Raw genomic sequence first — 19004 nt, forward strand, 5'->3', positions numbered from 1 at the left:
CCTACTTCACTTTGGAAGGCTGACTATTGAAGGCCTACTGCCTAGGAAAATAGTCATGAATTTCATTTTAAGTAGTTGTCTTGTGGAGGCAGAATCAATTTATACTGTGAAACTGGTTAATTTAATAATACCATCTTTAACTATTTTCCCGTTCTCTTTGAGGATTGTGTGTGGCATACTACCCTTAGAAATTTACTGTCTCTATTTTTGAAAGTATTCAAAAGCAAACAGACTTTGAAAAATAACTTGCACATTTAAAGTTTTTTGTAATTTACATTTTGGCCAATTCATTGGAATGTTAAATTCAAGAATATCCTTTCTCAAAAGTAGAAATCAGAAAATATTTTCTGTATGTGTTCATTTTTTCTACATGAAAACAAGTCAAATGCCTACTACTTCTAAGACTCTTTGTTTACAAAGTTCACATAATGATGGACTCCAAAGCTGCATTCCTTTTTAGAGGCCAAGGGTTGTTGTACTCCTGCTCGCTTCTGGCTCATGTTGTGCACCTTACCACCCTATTCCAATGACAGGAACCTCCGAAGTCCATCCCAAAATTAAGTAGGTGAAAGGTTTTGTGATTCCTCCATCTACTTTGGGTTTTTATCTTTTTGGAGTGTATAATTTATTCAATAGGCCTATCCAACTTTTATTTATTTACAGATGTAATTTGCCTTTTTAAGGTGAATCTATAATATTTTCTATAGTGTGACAGTACCTAGTGACCTGGTTAAATTATGCACAACTATCTATATTCTGATAAAGACATAATAAAAAATATTTAATGTGGGTAATTGCTTTCTTATTCTTTATTAGTTCAGCAGATGTCAGGCATAATCTCATTTTATGCACTTGCTTTGGGCATGTGAGAAATTTTATACTGTCATTGTTTTCTTTACTACACCCATATGGATTTTAATTTCTGACAAGCCAAGTGCCTTGGCAAAGTACTGAATCCTTTCAGACTTTAATTTCTACATCTGTAAAGGAATGGGGTTGACTGTTGACTAGATAATTGCAAAGGCCCTGTGAGGGTGTTAGGATACTTGTGAAAGGGATACTGACTTTAACAGCATATTTAAATGTGGGAAAATATTTTATGGTTTACGAGTTAGCCAAGAGGAAGCTTTACGGGAATGCTGTTGGAATCTTAAAAATCAGTGTACCTCCAATTTCATATCTACTTGACACATATTTTATTACTTAATGATTTTTCTTGCATTGATTCACTTTTTTACTTAAAGAAACCTGAGTAAAAAGGAAAATATATATTGTTCTCACAATTGGAATCAATATTACTTCCTAGAAGTGGAAGGTAATCATAAAAACAATTATAAAAGAAGGAAAGCATAATCACATTCTAGGTAGACTGTTATCCACTAAAAGCTCTGAGCCCTAGTCATGTTCTCTTTGTTAAAAAAGATTGGCAGGGCCTGAATGGGTGTTTAAGACTATCTGCAACAATGAACTTTCCTTATCAGAAAGCTTAAAAGAGAATTGAAAGTTGAATAATCCTCTCACTACGTGACTCAGTGATACTTAACTCCCTGTCAATATACCATTTAACATCTTCTCAGCTCTCTGCCCTGAACTTTGGCTACATGTTATTAAAGATCACACTGCCAAGTCCTATACAGATCCATTACTGCACTTTTTCTTCTTTGCCTTGCTGTGTTTGAAAGCTGTCTTTGAGCCTGATAGTGATCAGCTTGTAGGTCCTAATGATGAAGAGTCACTTATTTTTGGTTACTGATCTGTATTAAAAAAACCAAACCAAACAGGTAGTGTTAAAAAACCAAAATCTGAAGTCACCTGCAAGTAGACTCCAAGATCCAAAAGACCTAGCCATGCTTGCACATATTTGGGCCAGTATTTAAGCTAATAAAATAGAAAACGTCTTGTGCATCATAATGCAAAGTTGCGTAGACCTCATATATAACCAATGCTTTAGTAGATTATTTGAAGAAAAATTTATTGCTGTTTGTAAATAGCTTCTGGGACTCATTTCTGTTTCTTGGTGTGCAGAAGTTCCCATCGTATATTGGGCACTTGTTGTTTCCACCAAAGGAGTCATAGAACTGCTCCTGCACTTGGAGTTCCCCACACCATGTATGTCTGACTAGTAGAAGTAAGACTTCTGAGCTTTAAAATAAAGTTGGCCTGTGGGTGGTGCAGGTGTAAAGCTTGGAGAAACACATGCCTGTGATGATCTACTGGTCCCATCCTGTTCTCATGCTTATTTCTACCTATTTAAAAATTGGTATTGGTGTTCTTTGTAAAGGAACTTCATCCTTGGATAGCAGGGGCATGAGCAGGTGGTGGGAATAGGCAATAAAAGGAAGAGCAGAACTCAGGAGTTATATTTGACTATGAAGTCAAATTCCTATTTCTGTACTCAGGATTTTTTTGCAGTGGTTGGAAAAGAATGTCAGGGCTCCAGTGTTTTGCCCTTTGCTTCTCTCTGAGTCAGTCTAGATGAAGCCAGTTGGTCAACTCTGGTTCTTAAAGATACTTACTTTTATTGTGTTATTTGTAGACAAAGACCAATTTGAGAAATACCCAATTAAAATTACCAAAGAGCATTACCCCAAACCAGAGAGAGGGGAAAGATAACTTAACACAAGATACTCTTAGAAGAGGGGTGTTTTTCTAATCAGATTTATTTTGGTCAACCACCATCCCTTTTAGTTTCTGGCCTGTATGTATTTGTTGATTAATTGAACAAATTAGCATTAAATACGTAGTTACATTGAAACTTCATACAAGGGAATATGCATGGAAATCAGAGTTAAAAGTGATTACAATTATGGATCCATGATTTGAGGGATGGAAATTAAGCATTATTTTGTTTCTTGTTTGAGGGAACAAACAAGGTTTCCCAGGAAACCAGGCTCATGGCTGATCAAATGAGGGAGGGAAGGATGAAGCCCACTTATATCTTTCATTTTTCCTTTGTAATATCACTGAATCTTTGAAATGAAAGCACACTAATGTCTTTACTGTTCAAAGGTGTTACGCTTTTACAAACATTTTGGCTAAGGAATCTTGCCCGAGTGATCAACTCTGCCAGGGAAACGGTTTCCTCTTTGGCTCCTTGCAAGGTCGTTTGCTCTCATTCTGTAAGTCTCAGCTTGTCATCTTGCCCCTGCTGTTCTCTGTCACACAACCTGGTTTATGACCTCCATGGCACTTACCATGATCTAGAATAATTTTTTTTTCTTTACTTGTTTTTTTTTAAAGATTTATTTATTTATTTAATTCCCCTCCCCTCCCCTGGTTGTCTGTTCTTGGTGTCTATTTGCTGCGTCTTGTTTCTTTGTCCGCTTCTGTTGTCGTCAGCGGCATGGGAAGTGTGGGCGGCGCCATTCCTGGGCAGGCTGCTCTTTCTTTTCACGCTGGGCGGCTTTCCTCACGGGCGCACTCCTTGCGCGTGGGGCTCCCCCCACGCGGGGGACACCCTTGCGTGGCAGGGCACTCCTTGCGCGCATCAGCACTGCGCATGGGCCAGCTCCACACGGGTCAAGGAGGCCCGGGGTTTGAACCTCGGACCTCCCATATGGTAGACGGACGCCCTAACCACTGGGCCAAAGTCCGTTTCCCTCTTTACTTGTTTATTTTCTTTCTTCCTCCTGAGAATAATCTTCTTGAAGGCAAGAACCATGTCTCTCTTTGCTGAATCAATAAGCAAGTTAATAAATGAATGAAGGTTCAGCGCTTGAGTTAGCATAAGTGGGCAGGACACAGAAGGATGCATCCCCTTCCTTTGAGGAAGATTAAATGCTTATCTATGTTACTGGGAATTTTCTTAGAAAACTGCAGATTATATTCTAACCTAGAAAATCTCTTTTCCTGGTTTTAAGGAGGAAATATCAGGTAGAAATCACATCACATGTCACAGAGCTCACAATCATTAATGCTTCTTTGAGGAAAGGAACATTATAATGTGATTCTTTTTACTTTGATTATCAAAGAAATGTATGCTAGTTTTAGAAAATCTTGGAAGTACATTAAAGATTGCAACAAATGGGAAAAACCCATGCAGTTTCATTACCCAGAGACAAATGCAGCATACTTCCTTCCAGAATATTTCTATATGGAATTATGCAATTGCAATGTTTAAAATTAAACTTGTCAGCATTATACATTTTTTTATTAATAATATTTATTGAATGCTTAGTGTCTGCAGGATACTCCATTAAGTCTATTTTATTCTCTGAAGTACTCTGATAAATTTTACAGCCATGAATAGTCAAAGACATCCAATTATAAAAAAAAAATCACAATCTATTTTCAAACCCTCATAACTGATGTCATTGCATCAGATGCTATATAAAAGACTGGTTCATGTTATTAAGTAACCCACAAAATTCTATTTTTGACAGCTGAATTTGTCCTGCTAGTGATGAAAGCAAAAATTAGTTATCCACTATTTATTAATTCTTGTTTTGCAAGTATTCAATATTCAATATCAGAGACTGCAAAGATACAGCAAATTGAAATCCTTCAAATCTTAACTGGTAAATATCATAAAACTTTAAATTATCATTAAATTACTATTTCATGGGTATGCTACCTGGATTGTATTAAGCCTTTTCTTTATCTTCACAGGGATTTTTTGAAAAAGGAAACCTGAAATTGCCCTCTTTTTGATGAATGATCATACTAATTTTTCCCATAATCGAAAAGGAAGACTGAAGTATTGAGCAGACTAAAGGATTTTCCCTAAGCTGCAAAGAATTTGAGGATGTGTCTAGAAAGTGGTTCTCTTCTTTCAGCCAAATCAGCTTGCTAATCAGTGACTAGATCCATATTCGACAGTTACTAGAATCACCAAATGAAAACTATTAACGTGGGGTAGAACCTAGTTGATCTTCTGGGAAATTAAGTTCTAGAGTAGTTAAGGTACTTGTCCAATATTGTATGTGGTAGAGATCGGATTAGTTTACGGGTCTTCTGACATGAAGTCTTGATGATTTTCCACAATTTGTGCCAAAGGCAGAAGGTTTTTCCAATTCATTTTAATGATTGAACTGGCTCATGTATGTATTTATATCTTGATTAGAGGTGTAGGTCTAGATAGCTAGTTTCTGAAATTTTAAGTTTCTATATTAATAGAGGGTTTCTGCTCCAATAATCATTCTGATGTCAAATATTACTTGAAGTGAATCATGTTACAAAGTTTATGTTCCAATAAAAGATTATTTTTTTGCTTGTCCTGGCAAACTCATCTCTAAAATTGCTATCCTAAAGATCACATTATAACAACTCCTAATTCTACAAATCTTGATCAATTTTTTTTAAATCTTCAAAATGTTTATTAGAATTTGCAATATATGGAGTTCAATGCATAAGAAAAAATTAATTTTCATATATATAAATTCAAAATGCCAAATTGTAAAATATTTTGGGGGGGAAATTTCATTAAATGTAAACATAATGGACTAAATAGATCTAATATAAAAGTTTCTTTGAAAATGTGCATTAAAAAAGTTCTATAAATCTTGTCAGAAATTTTGGCAATGGAATCCCGTCCTTTAAATTTTGGACAAGTTACCTAATTTTTTTGTGCTTTGTTTTCCTCATCTGGAAATTGGGGACAACCACAGAAGTTACCTCTTAATGTTGTTGTATGGATTATATAAGCTAATACATACTTAGCATGTAAGTGCTCAATAGATATTTACTATTATTTTTTGTTTTTATTATTATTGTTATTATTAACTTGTGATCTAAATCTTCTTTATTAACATTTCTGAATGTAATTGAGTATATAAGATAAAAGTAATATGCAGATTGACCAAATATATTTAGGGGTATGTTATTTAAAAATATTTTTAATTTCAAAGGCAAAAAAGTCATAATGCTTTTTCTCTATATGAGCAAAATGTTCAAATGTTCTTGAATCCTAGTGTTAGGTTTGTAAAATTATCTACATGGTTATTTGAATCTATTTTTTAAAGTATTTTAATTCACACACTATTTGCATAGCTGTAATAATTGAGACAATTTTCTGTCCCGTGGAATTTTTAAATGATCACTTTTAATGAATAATATTTCATTGGTAACAGGATTTCAAGATGGAATGCGACTCTTTTGGTCTGTTTTGGATATGGCCCACTTTGTAAACCAAATTACTAGACCATCAAGGAGGACTTGTAAGAAGAGGAAACAGGAAACTGTTTATGCCTTCTTAACTGAACACCCTCCAGGTCAGAAAAGAGGTTTGAGAGTTTGAGAAGAGAGGTTTTGGAGTTTGTGCAAGTACTTTTAGAGAGCACTACTGGTTTGTTGTGAATTCTAGTGCTCCCTAAATGGGAGGAGTTGGGAGGTGCTTCTCATTTTGCTTCAATCAGGACAGAGAAGTAAGGAAAGCACCCAGGGTTTCATATGTAGTTTCTGTATTTGGGGAATACTCAAGGCTGGTGGATGTAACTTGCTATTAAAATATATAAGGTTGAGTGATGGGTTGGCCTACTACTTTGATGTTGGAGAGGAGAGGTGGTGGTTTGTGTCACATGCACTTCCAGATTTTACTGGGTCAGTGAATGTGTTAGTGTTTCCAGGAGATTAGAAGTTGGCCACATGTGGGAGTCAGGGGTTATTTTATATCCTGTCCATATGGGCTGCCTGGAGGGTCAAAAAGCTCAACAGAATAAGGCTGAGGCTGAGGAGATTGACTAGACAGAGGAGAATACCGCCAGGTGAGCAAACCCCAGTACTGTGTATGGATGTCTCTGACAATCCTAAAAAATACCCCACAAGCTTTAAATACTTGTCAGGCCCACAGAGCCTAATGCCAGTCAAGGAAGGGATTCCTGTTTTTTTATTTCCTCCCAACTGCTTCAACCCAGAGTTAGAAATTGTTGTTAGCAACATGGTACAGGAAAAGTAAAACCATACTTCAGGAAATAGGAAAAGAAATCACCTTCCACCCCCACCTACTTGGGAAAGGGAAATAGCTGTAATTTTGAAGTGAAGTTTTGATTATTATACTGGACTAGACATATTAATTATTCATTGGAACATCTTTTATTATCTGAAAGTTACCAGAAAAGTTACAACTTGCCCTTAATTTCATCTGGAGGAAAAGAAAGAAGCAGGTGCCAGAATAAAATTAAATAAACAATTTAAGTTGTTTGGGGAGTATTGCCCCTGAGTTCTGCTTGCTCAGTGTAATAATTATAATTCATAATTTACTTAATAATTTCATTATTTTTATACATTTACATTTGGGGATATTGAGGTATATTTACTTAATGTCACACTGATAGGTTTGCACATATTTCTATTATTATAATCTGGACTACTAGAAATATATTTCCAGAAGGGGAACATGCTTACATATAAATATTGATAAGCTGTTTCTCAGAAGGGTTGAAATGCTTTCTGTTATCACTGACTTTGTATGAATGTTTCAGGACATCGAGAAGTTAAGAAAAAAAGTGAGTGAAATTTTAAAAAATTTCAAAACATTTATGAGAATATTGATTACAAAGGAAATAAAAAGCTCTTTTCAGCTAATTGTATCTCAGCAGACCTTTAAAAATTATTATTCTGAATATATTTGTTTCATAGACTGTATAGAATTTTCTCTGTGAATTATAAAATATCCCTTGTATATTCTGGAAAGCTGCATATAACTATATGGAATCAATCATTCATTTTGAAGAATATTAATTTTGAAGAGAAAAACATTCAAAAACTTACTACAATCTTAAGATAATTTGACTTTTATTAAGCACTAAATAAAATTTGTAATATGTCATTATATCCCATGGTTTAAATGACACTTTAAAAAATTCAACCAGATAATAATAAATATTTTCAGAAAATAGGAAGAGTCTAAATAAGCATTATTAGCATGAAGAATTATAAATAACTTTGAGCATCCTTTATCTCTAAAAAAGCTTACCACAACTTATAAGATTAATTGAAAACTAAATGTAGTACATTTTGCTGCAATCTGACCAAAGGACCATCTAATAAAAAGATACTGTTGCCTATTTTATTAATACCTATATCTGACATCTGTATTCATAATAGTACTCAGATTTAGTAAAGTTGGAAAAGTAGGTGTGTGAAATACAATAGCTTAGGAGTTAAAATACTTTGTCTTTAATTTCATTTATTGCACCTTTCATTCCCACAAGATCTGCTATTTTTCTAAGTATGCATTCAAATTCTTCTTTGTGCTTGTCCAATGTCTTCTTAATATCCTTAATCTCTTTAGCCATTTCATTGAATTTATTAAGGAGATTTGTTTGTAATAATAGGATTGGTTAGGGGAAAAATACTTTGTTTAGTAGTAACATTTTGACAATGCTCTTTAATTATTAGTTAAAAAAGGTTTAAAAAAATGCAAGTTATTGGTGGTAGGGTGAAATGTTATATATATGTTTGTTTGATGTTATATATGTTTGTTTTGTAAGTTCACAACTATTATACACTTATTGTTTATGTATGTTTATGTATGAGTGATATATTTCAATAAATTAAAAAAAATACTTTGTCTTACTGTAACAAGAATGGCCTTATTTCCTTAAATAAGATAATTTATATACCTAATACTGGTTTGCATTTTAATGCATTATACATTCTCAAAGGAGGTGATCATTAAGACAATCATAATAACGAACACTTTTGAATAACCAATGTCTATGATTAGGCAGTTTTAGGATTGTGACCTTCTCTTTTTTCCTTTTTAAAAATGCTGAATGTGGACAGGCATTAATCTTATATATCCTAGGATGGATGGGTGGATGTTCTGAGAAAAAAAACTGTAATAGCTAGTTTGATTCAATGGTCATTCCTTCACTCCCATCCCTAGTGATTTCCTACATCTACAATAATTACGCTGGAAATTAAGGCTAGTTCTTGGGTAATTAATTCTTTGTTCATCCCCACAAATCCTAAGTTAGTCCTTTTTCACATAGCTCTTCAGAAATTCAAACCAATTTTTCTTGTATTAAAATGGCTTATGATGGCCCTTGCAAGTATGCATTGATTTTGTTTTCAAATGAGTCAAGGCTGAGTTGCTAATTCAGAGTAGTAAGAACATCACCTTCAAGGTCACCTGCAAAGCTGAAATGATGCAATTCCCTTCTTCTTTGGAAAATTGTAACCTTAAACAGGGCATTCACTTAAAGAGGTACAGAAATGACTGTTCACGTTTTGCGTCTTAGGACTACTAATATTCCCACCACTCTGCAAGTTCAGTGGTTCTCAGCAGATGTCACAAGAAGTTCCTACCTGGACCAAGCTATATCCTGTGCGCTGGACGAGTGCGCGGAGCGCTGCTTCCTTCTGGATGCCGCTCAATCCATCCCCGGATTTTTGATTTGATTCCATTGAGAGTGATTATCAGCAAAAAATCAGGTTAATTAGGGTTGCTCACTGAAACCAAATTTAAGATAAATTAAGTAAATTACCATTGACAAGTCCAAATTGTCCTTTTCATAAAGGACATCTTTCGGAAACATTCTCTGTAAATGAGTCATGGTTAGAGCAACTAACAGTCACACACACTCAGGCAGGTCAAATGTCAGATTCTGCTACCTAGTTAAAAAAGAGTTTTTAAAATATGTCCAATTTTAGTTGAAATGTAGAAGTCAAAAATGAATATTACCCAATCTCCAATTAGAATGCAGGTTAGCAATATAATGCCAGTTTTCTGAGGATGTAATCAAATTCTCAAAAACAAATTCGCTCACTTCAACTAAAAGAATATGGCGAGGGGGAGTGGATGTAGCTCAGTGGTTGAGTGCCTGCCTCCCTTGTATAAGGTCTGGGTTCAATCCCCAGTACCTCCTAAAAAAATAAATAAAAAGAAAAGAAGAAAATGCCAAATTCATGTAGTGAGTATACCTAACACGGCTGGTTTAGAAATGTGATTGTGACTGAAAGTGGTAGTCTAGGGACATAAATGTCAATTGAAAAAAAACGAGAGAATAATTTAGGGACTTAATAACATAGTGAACCTGGTGGTGGATGAGCAATGTGGTTAAAAGTAAAAATACAAGAATGTTCTTGTATGAACTAGAACAAATATATGTCTCTATTACAAGGTGGTAAGAATATGATGACGGAGGGGGAAAATGCATCTAATATAACTTATGGGCTATAGTTAACAGTAGTATTGTAATATTCATGCATCAGTGTAAAAGAAAGTTCTGTATCAATGCTAATGAAACATAATAGAGAGAATACAAAATTTTTTCTTTTGGACTTTGGAAACATTCAAAAATTACTGAGGTGGACAACTGATAAAATGATGATGATGGACAACACCCATCCCAAAAAACAGAGAGTATCTACAATGACAAGCAAGACAGTTCCATCCATCTGTCGCATTGGATCCAAGCCCCCTCTCAATCAGAAACAGAGTGGGCATCACCTCCCCAAATCCTCCACATTGAGGAATACAATTATGGACTAAAGTAGATTTATTTTTATTATTCTAGCAATGGAAAATGTAACATTGATATAAATGCAATGGACACCAGTGTTTCTGAGGTGAGGGAGAGGGAAGAATAGGTGTAACATGGGGCATTTTGGGACACTGGATTTGTTCTGAATGATGGATACAGGCTATTATATATTTTGCCAAAACCTATAAAAATGTATGGTTGAAAGTGTAAACTGTAATGTAGACTATTGGCCATGGTTAGTAGCGATGCTTCAATATGTGTTCACCAATTGTAACAAATGTACCACACTAATCAAAGATGTTAGTGGGGAAAAGTCTGTGTGTGTGGGGTGGGGTATACGGAAATCCCCCTATATATTTTTTTGTCTATTTATTTTTTAATGTTACATTAAAAAAATATGAGGTCCCCATATACCCCCCACTCCCCTTCCCCCTATATTTTTAATGTATCATTAATGTGATCTAAATCTTCTTTAAGAATAAAAGAATAAAAAAATTTTCAATAACTGTACAACTCTGTGATGAAAGTGAGAGACACTGAGTGTACGCTTTGAATGGATGGTACAAGGCATGGGACTGTATAACACAGTGAACCATGTGGTAGATGATGGACTATGGTTAACAGTAATATAAGAGCATTCGCTCATGAACTTTAACAAATGTACAACACTAATACAGTGTGTTGATAATAGGGGGTGTGTAGGGAAAAAAATGTACCAAATGTAAGCTATGGGCCATAATTAGTAGTTATATTTTGATGCTATTCCTTCATAATTTATAACAAATGTCCCACAACAATGCAAGGTGTTGGTGGAGGGGTAATGGATGGAAATTCTGCACATTATGCATGATTATTCTGCTCACAACCTCTCTAATAAAAGAAAATTTTAAAAAAGAATATGCTGAATGGTCATGGCAGATGTGGGAAAGGGCACGTCATCAAATCAGACCAGCTAGAGTAGGGTGTCAAATTTTTCAGAAATTGAACTTCATGTATCTATTCTTTGTCTTACCTAACACATTTATCCACTTATTACTCTCCAAAGATAATGCCTAGAACAGGATGTGCTGGTGTCAGATACACAGAAATCACCATTCAAACTACTCTATGGAATAAAAATGTGACATCACTTCTAACAAAGCAGGAAGATGGGTCTTTCTGAGTAGTTGTTGGAAGGTCCTACGAACACCTGGCTCATGGACAAGTAGACCTGACTGGGAAGAATGTGAAGACCTCTGCAAACTCTAAGAAATTATGGAAGTTTAGGTGTGTCCGTGTTTGTGTATATAGATATAGATACTTAAACCAGTATTTTCTTATCTATACTTTCTTTTTGGGGAACACGATTGGAACTCCATTCCTAATGCTATAGTTGATCAAATCCCCAGTTTCCTGGGGCAAGGATAATGGCCATTATGAAGGTTCCAGACTTTGGGGATGAGAGGCCCTCAGGTCCCATGTCTGTAGAGGCATATGCTGCCCTGCTGGGTTAGGATATGGGTGGTTCAGTTCAGGTTTTATGCTGGGTTTTCACCGTATTTAAACAGTTCTGCCAAACAATACAGAGTAAATGTGTTACACAGTGGTTGGAATAAAATGCAAATCTAAGGTATTTGTCTAAATATCCTTCTTTTTATTTTCTGTCCAATTCATTTAGATTTCCTATACTGCTTTTGGTTGTCATTTAAAGAATCAGAATGAATAGACCAATTAATAAAATAGGAAACTGGGTAAAAAACTGAATGACAAGGGAAAAAAGTGAAGCAGTAAAATGCAGCTTCAAGGCATTGTATTACTGAAGTAATAGAATTTAATAAGTTCCCAGAGTAATAGATAAGCATCATTTTAAAAAGTTACATTTTCAGTGTAATTTAGAAAAGCAAAGGAAAAAAATATGAAATTCCAGAATGAGAATATTCATTAGCTGTAGAACAATGTCATCCTCTGTAAATAAGCATGGGTATTCTTGCCCTTGACCTGTCTGATAGTTCTTGCTTCTTACACTGGCCAATTCCATTTTCACTCATTCATTTTTTCAAGAAGTGACCAGTTAGTGCTGTCTGTATGCCAGTTCCATGCACTGTCCCAGTTTCATTGTGTTTTATGGGCATTCTGCTAACTCCTTCAGTTAGCAAATCAGTTCAGTGCAAAAATACTTTGTACTACCTTGCAAAAGGCAGTGTTTTTTTTTTAAACCCTAACTTTGTACTGTGACCAAGACAAATTAGAAAGTTTCTGTCTGATAAATCATAGTGGAGATTTGATATATATGTAGTAATGCAGGTTGAGTTGGGACTTGTACTTACAATGACACTTTTACAGTGTAAATATACTTTCTATGGGCACAACTAAGTAATGGTAAAGTAAAACCTGGATTCAGTTTATAATCCTAAACTGCTGGTGAATACATTCATAGAAATCTCTATAAAAATACAAATTAAGATGGTATCATTTTAAAACACACAAACAGATAAAGCCACAAAAGACATAGTGACGATTTACAAAGAAAACTAGCCTTTAAGACAAGATCTAACTCTTCCACTTTACCTAGATGTTACTAAAATTGTGTGTGTTCATCAGGACACTTTCACACTCTCCCACTGGTATGAATTGCAGAATTTAATCTACAAGAGTAGAGAGACCATGGATGGACTGGGATCTGATGGGGTTGTTTATGTATGCCTTACAGCTGATTAACGGCAAAGTCTACAGTCTCTTGGCCAGGTTTTAGATTTGCTTTTTGCTGAACTTCATCTTTTCCTTCAAAAAGATAACAGTTAATGGTGAAACAAGTTTGCACTTGCAAAACTTACCCTTCGTTTTGGTTAATAATTAGAAAAGTAGGTTGAAGGTATTTTGACATCAGAAAGGTCTTTTGACCACATACAAGTTTACTCTTAATTTATCAAAAATAATCTGTTATTTTTATTGGGGATAAGTATGTGGGGTACATGAGAAGTCCCTCTATATTTTCAATGTAACATTTATGTAATCTAAAACGTCTTTAAAAAGAAAAAAAGAGGCAAAAAAGGAAAAAAAACAATTTGTATAACATCAATATAGTCTCAAGTCACTGGAAATCAGGACATGGAAATAAATTGCAGAGTTTGATAGGAAAAATCTTCAATTTTTATTTCTCAAAACAACCCTCTCTTTCTACCCTGACCTAATCTAAGGAGTAGACTTGACTCTCAGATATATTTATCTTTTAAGCAGGTCAAGCTTTTGTTAAAAAATTAGGTCAATTTGAAATAAAATTTTGAAATACTTTTGCTAATTTTAGTACCTTATAGCTTTTTCAGACCTGAGAATACTGTATTCTGAGTTCCCAATTTAGTTTATTGAGGCAACGTGATTCAAAACCTTTATATCACAGTCATTAAGACTCTGATGTTAGAAGAAGGCACTGATGAGTATATATCAGTTATTAATTAAACCATTGTTTATTGAATACTACAATTTGCCAGGAATTCTTCTAGTTCCTAGGAATGTAGCAGAGAACAAAACAAATCTTCCCCCTTCCCAATATTCTAGAATTTACTAGTAGGTAAGAGACAATAATCAAGATAAGTATGTAAAATATATAGTATGCTTGTGATAATTTATAAGGAGACAAAAGAAAGAGTGCAAGAGGAATGTGATATATGTGTATGGGTGAAATTTTAGATAGTGTGACCTTGGTAAAGTGAATTTGGAAACAGACCTGCTAGAGTTAAGAGAGACATTTGGAGTAGAGCATTCCAGGGAGAGGTATTGGCAAGTGTAGGGGCCCTGAGGGGATAGCCTGTTAATGACAATAGTGAGAAGGTTAGTATGGTAGAGTCCAGAGCTGAGCAAATAAGGAGGATTTGAGGTCGGAGAGGTAATGAGAGATCAGGTCATGGAGGAACTTGCAGGTCACAGTAAGAACTTTGGCTTTTGCACTGAGATGCAGAAACAAAAGAGTGACATGATTTTACTTATGCTTTAACAGGATCACTCTGGTTGTTGAGAGTACATTCAAGAGATTGGTGTCAGGGCCAGGACTGGGGTAGGGCAAGTGAGGTAAGTCATGTATATACAGGGTTTGATATGTTTTATTTTAAATGTTGGTATTTTATCCATTATTCATGTTTTACATTGTTTCCTTTTTTAAAATATTGCATTAAAATATTATTTGTCTTGGTTGCTGAGTTTTTTGGTGGCCCCTTAAATTTGGCACTCCAGGTAAGTGCCTCACTCTAGTTGGGAGGGGGCATCAAAGAGAGAAGAAAGGAGATAGGTGGAAGCTATTGCAACATGCAGGCAAAAGTTGATAATAACTCGGACTAGGATGGTGACAGTGGAGTGGTGAAGAGTGGTCAGATCTTGGACGTATTTTAGGGATAAATTGTGTGTATTCTGAGAGAGAAAAGGAGGAGTCAAGGACGAGATATTGATTTGGCAGTTATCGGTATAGAGGACGATATCCATGAAACCAGATGAGATTACCTAGGGACTGAGTAGAGGGCAAGTCCAAGGACCCTTCTCTGGGGCACTTCAACTTAGGGAAGACAAGAAGGTAAGGACGGACCAGCAAAGGAGACTGGATCTGGAGCAACCAGAAAGATTGGAGGGAAATCAGGTGAATAAGGTGCTTTTGAAACTAAGAAAGGAGTATGAGGACAAATGGGTAATCAGCTATGTCAAATGCTGCTGAGTCAAGTAAGATGGAGCCTGAACACAGACCCTGGAGCTAGACTTCCCATGCTCACATTTTCACTCTGCCTCTTACTTTGTGCCCTGGGAAGTTCTTAAACCTCCTGTTGTCTCAAATGCTCAATTAAGCCACTAATGATATCTCTCTCGGGGTTATGTTGTTGTATTACATGAATAAATATATTAAAGGGGCTCTGGAAGAGTTCCTGGCATAGAAGAAGTGCTAGATTAGAGTTAGGCATAGATATACAAAATCTAAAAGAGGAGAGAGAGAGAAGCAATATAATCATGAAACAACTCAACTTCTCAATTCGGAGATTCTACAATAAGAAATTCCACATGTTCGTTTAACAGTGTGGTTAACTAGATGAGAATGGCTCAGAGAAGAAAGGGACAAAGAAATTGAGGTTGAATGGAGGAAAGTTATACTCAGTATTCCAGGAGAGAATCATATAATCCCCTGAAGCATTAGTTTCCTCATTAGGTAGCATTCCAACATGACTTACCATTACTATTAATATACCATGTTGGAGGAGAGAAGCAAGGGAAGAATAGAAAGGTAATTCCAGGAAGGGCCTGTTGAAGATGCCAGTATTTCCTTGTATAGTTTCCTTCTTTTTCCCTTATATTGATTCTAAAAATGGTGTGGGAAATGGTGTGGTCTCCTGTACCTCTGTTAACTTTCATTAATCTGATCAATGTCTTCTCACCCCCTCCGGTAGTATATTTCTGTTTTGAGAATGGAACACTTTGTTCAAATGTCTACTTACCACCAAACTTGCTATAGAAAAATATTCCTGTCTTTTACTCCTCTACCTTCATCCTAATGGAAACTCACCGAACCTCAGTTTCCTCATAGATAAAATTAGGATAATAATAGTTTATACTTCATAGGTTGTTTTGAGGATTAAATTGAATAAGTTTTAAATTCTTTAAGTGATTACTGATGTTTGATAACTGTTAAAACCATTTGTGGGTAGGATGAGTTCCCAAATCCTCTGCACGATACATCTTCCCCTCAGGACTAGATTCTAGACTTCCCTTGTAGCATCATTCACACACCCCAGATGGAATCACTATGTTTTCTTATGCCTCTGCTCTTTCTGCCAGGAAGTCCCCTCCCCTCCCTTCTGTTCACATCTCCTACCTTCACTACACTGGCCCTGCCACTACTTTCTGACTTGATTAAAATGTTGCCTGCTCTGTGAAGCTTTCGCTGATGCTATCCAGCGGTAAAATTATGTGCCCCTTCATCAATGCTCTCAAGAAACACTGAACCCCTGTTACACTGTATGTGTTTACATGTCTATGTTTCTCAATAAATTGTGAGCTTTCTGAATCTAGGGATCATGTTATGTTCACCTTTGCCCTGAAGGCTTAGTCTGACATTATGCTAAGTGCTCAATAAATACATTAAAGACTTTGGATTAGCAATTTATAAATTACAATTTATAAATTACACTGGCTTATACATGATCAGAAGTAAAATTAATCTTAATCTAACACTCTAATCTTATTACTTCTTTTGTTCCAATCACTTCCTGAAAGTTCTATCCTGAAATGACCTTACTTTATGTGAGAAACTGGTTTTTGTGGTGTCTTTATGGATATGCCAACATATTTGTGAGAGAGACAGAATAGTAAGACTTTAAGAGTACAAAATGATTGAAAAATAGGGTTGACATTTGGATTCATGTTCTTTTTTTTTTTTTATACTTGCAACAGTGCCATTTAATAAGAAAAGGAGGACTTAAAAAAGTTTTTGGGACTCAAGAGTTCTGCCTTCCTGAAAGTCACGAATGTATTGGAAAGAACAACTTACCTCATCACTTGGCTGAGACTGCTCAATGGTAATTGCCAGAGTTCAATATTGGACAAGGTCATATCTGCAATTTGGACCCTGACCTTGATAGCCTTATGCACCCATGGGTCCTGGCTCAAGAAAGGTGCCAGGGAAACAAAGATAAGATAAAAGTTGGAAGACAGGAGCAGGTAGTGGGTAAATTCTGACTTTTCTAATCTGGACTTGTCTTCTGGGTACTATGTGCTGCTATATAATTATAACCCTGATCTACAGAGAGGAAATGCATTTATTTTACATAAAAAATCATTCCTACATGAAGAGCCAGGTTGGGGGAGGAAATATGAGAGATTTTAAGTGAGATTTGTTTTCTAGATTTGGCTGTACTTATGACAATACTGAAAGATCTTAATATGCTACTGGAACATAAGCTGGAAGCTGGGAAAGAAAAAGCAGGAAAACTAATGTTTTCTTATTTTTTTACTCTTTCAAAATAGTAAATTGGGCAAGACATGAGAAAAGAAAGTGTGTTCAGGAAAAGCACACTTAAACCATGAAGAAAGAATTGCTTGGAAAAAAGAAAAGAAAAAATAGTAGCTGTGAATGACAGACAAAAAAGAACCAAAGGCAATGAAAGATAAAAACAGAGAATTAAAGTTAGAAGATTGCTTGGTTAAAAATTGAATGAATTAATTATCCTCAACTTTAACAAAAAAGGTCAACACCTACTAACAAGTAATGCTGAATATCTGCTATATACCAAGCATTCTATTAGTCAGCTGAGAGTTAGGAAATTGGGAATATCTGTTAATATTATATTTTCTATTTTGCTATTTTATTTGGCTTTTCTGAAGAGGGTGGAGAAGGAAACTGAATCAGAGGAAAGCCTGGCTTGGTAAGCAGAGGAGAGGTGTTCTTTTGTAATTGAGAAGGGGCTGTGCTAGCAAAGTGCCCCACGTGCATTTCACATCCGTGATGGCTTCATTTGCCATTGGAACCTCTCCAAACCAAATCCAGTCTTTCCCAAGTGTTTTATTATACACTGACATTGCATGATGCAGGCTGGACATAACTCTTATGCAACATGAAAGTTGTACCAATTGTGTTATGAATTTCAGCCTCTTAGTCTTCCCCAGGAATTTTACACAGAAGGAGTTCCAGGTTGAACCGAAATAGTTTGTGAAGAACTTATGATCAAAGTATACACTGGACCTCAGTTTCCTCATATGCTGTAAATGCATTACATGATAAAAGAAATAAAAATTAGCTCTAATTTATAGATTAGAAATATAAATTAGCTTCTAACCTTGGAATAAGACTTAAAATTGCTTTTAAGATTTTATTGGAAGTAAATTAATATGATAGTTTCTTCATTTGGCCACCATATCATGAACCATAACAAAACTAATAGAGAATAAGCATTGCATGAATATCTGATATGTGACCTTTCATTTTAAAAAAGCAATATATATCAACAAACAAAAAATTAATTAACCAGAATCCTCTCTATGTTGTGAAGGCATAAACTAATGAATCGTGTATTAATTTGAGCCTTATTGATTTGGGCCTAGCCAAGGCTTCAAATTTAAAAAGATAAGATATTAAAGTTGTCATAGGGAATATATTAATTTTAGTTGTAATCGTTGACAAAATCCTCCTTCTCTAATAGGTTATACATTTTTCAAAAAGAACAAATGTGCATTTAAATTTCAAATCTGCCACTGTGATTTTAATTTTTCTAAGGTCCAGTGTTCATGTTCTAAGAAAAATAGGAACACTGAGATACCTGAAGATTTTTCTTAATAAGGTTTACTGGATAAGATGATTATCCATCTTTGTGGTTTGTTACATGGTTATTCTCCTTTCTAGCAATTGTCTGAGGGGTAGAGAAATGCATTTTTGAATCCATTATTTTTAGCTCATTCATATGGCTTTGATAATTGACTTAGTTATTTCATTTATGTTTGTTTTCACTTCTCAGTAGGAAAAGTTTCTAATGTTCTGAAACTCTGTAAGTTTGTCATCTCTCACAGAGTATGTTAGTATTGCCATGAAAGTTAGGCACAACCTAAATATCCAGTGACAGAAAAATTAAATAA

At 35.2% G+C, this 19004-nt stretch overlaps 1 protein-coding gene across 4 annotated transcripts in view; it reads right to left on the minus strand.

Annotated features, from left to right (window-relative positions):
- The window catches only part of A1CF (APOBEC1 complementation factor), an 86343-nt gene that overhangs the window by 47868 nt on the left and 19471 nt on the right, over nt 1-19004 (minus strand). For 3 of the 4 annotated variants that reach the window (XM_071215797.1, XM_004462395.4, XM_004462394.4), the window contains exon 2: nt 9250-9393. The exons of the other annotated variant lie outside the window; for it this stretch is intronic. In XM_071215797.1, coding sequence (XP_071071898.1) covers nt 9250-9348 — 99 coding nt within the window. In that variant the 5' untranslated portion in view covers nt 9349-9393. The remainder of the gene's footprint in view (nt 1-9249; nt 9394-19004) is intronic. 4 annotated transcript variants of the gene reach the window in all.

The sequence above is a fragment of the Dasypus novemcinctus genome, chromosome 6 (genome assembly GCF_030445035.2).
Source record: "Dasypus novemcinctus isolate mDasNov1 chromosome 6, mDasNov1.1.hap2, whole genome shotgun sequence".
NCBI lineage: Eukaryota > Metazoa > Chordata > Mammalia > Cingulata > Dasypodidae > Dasypus > Dasypus novemcinctus.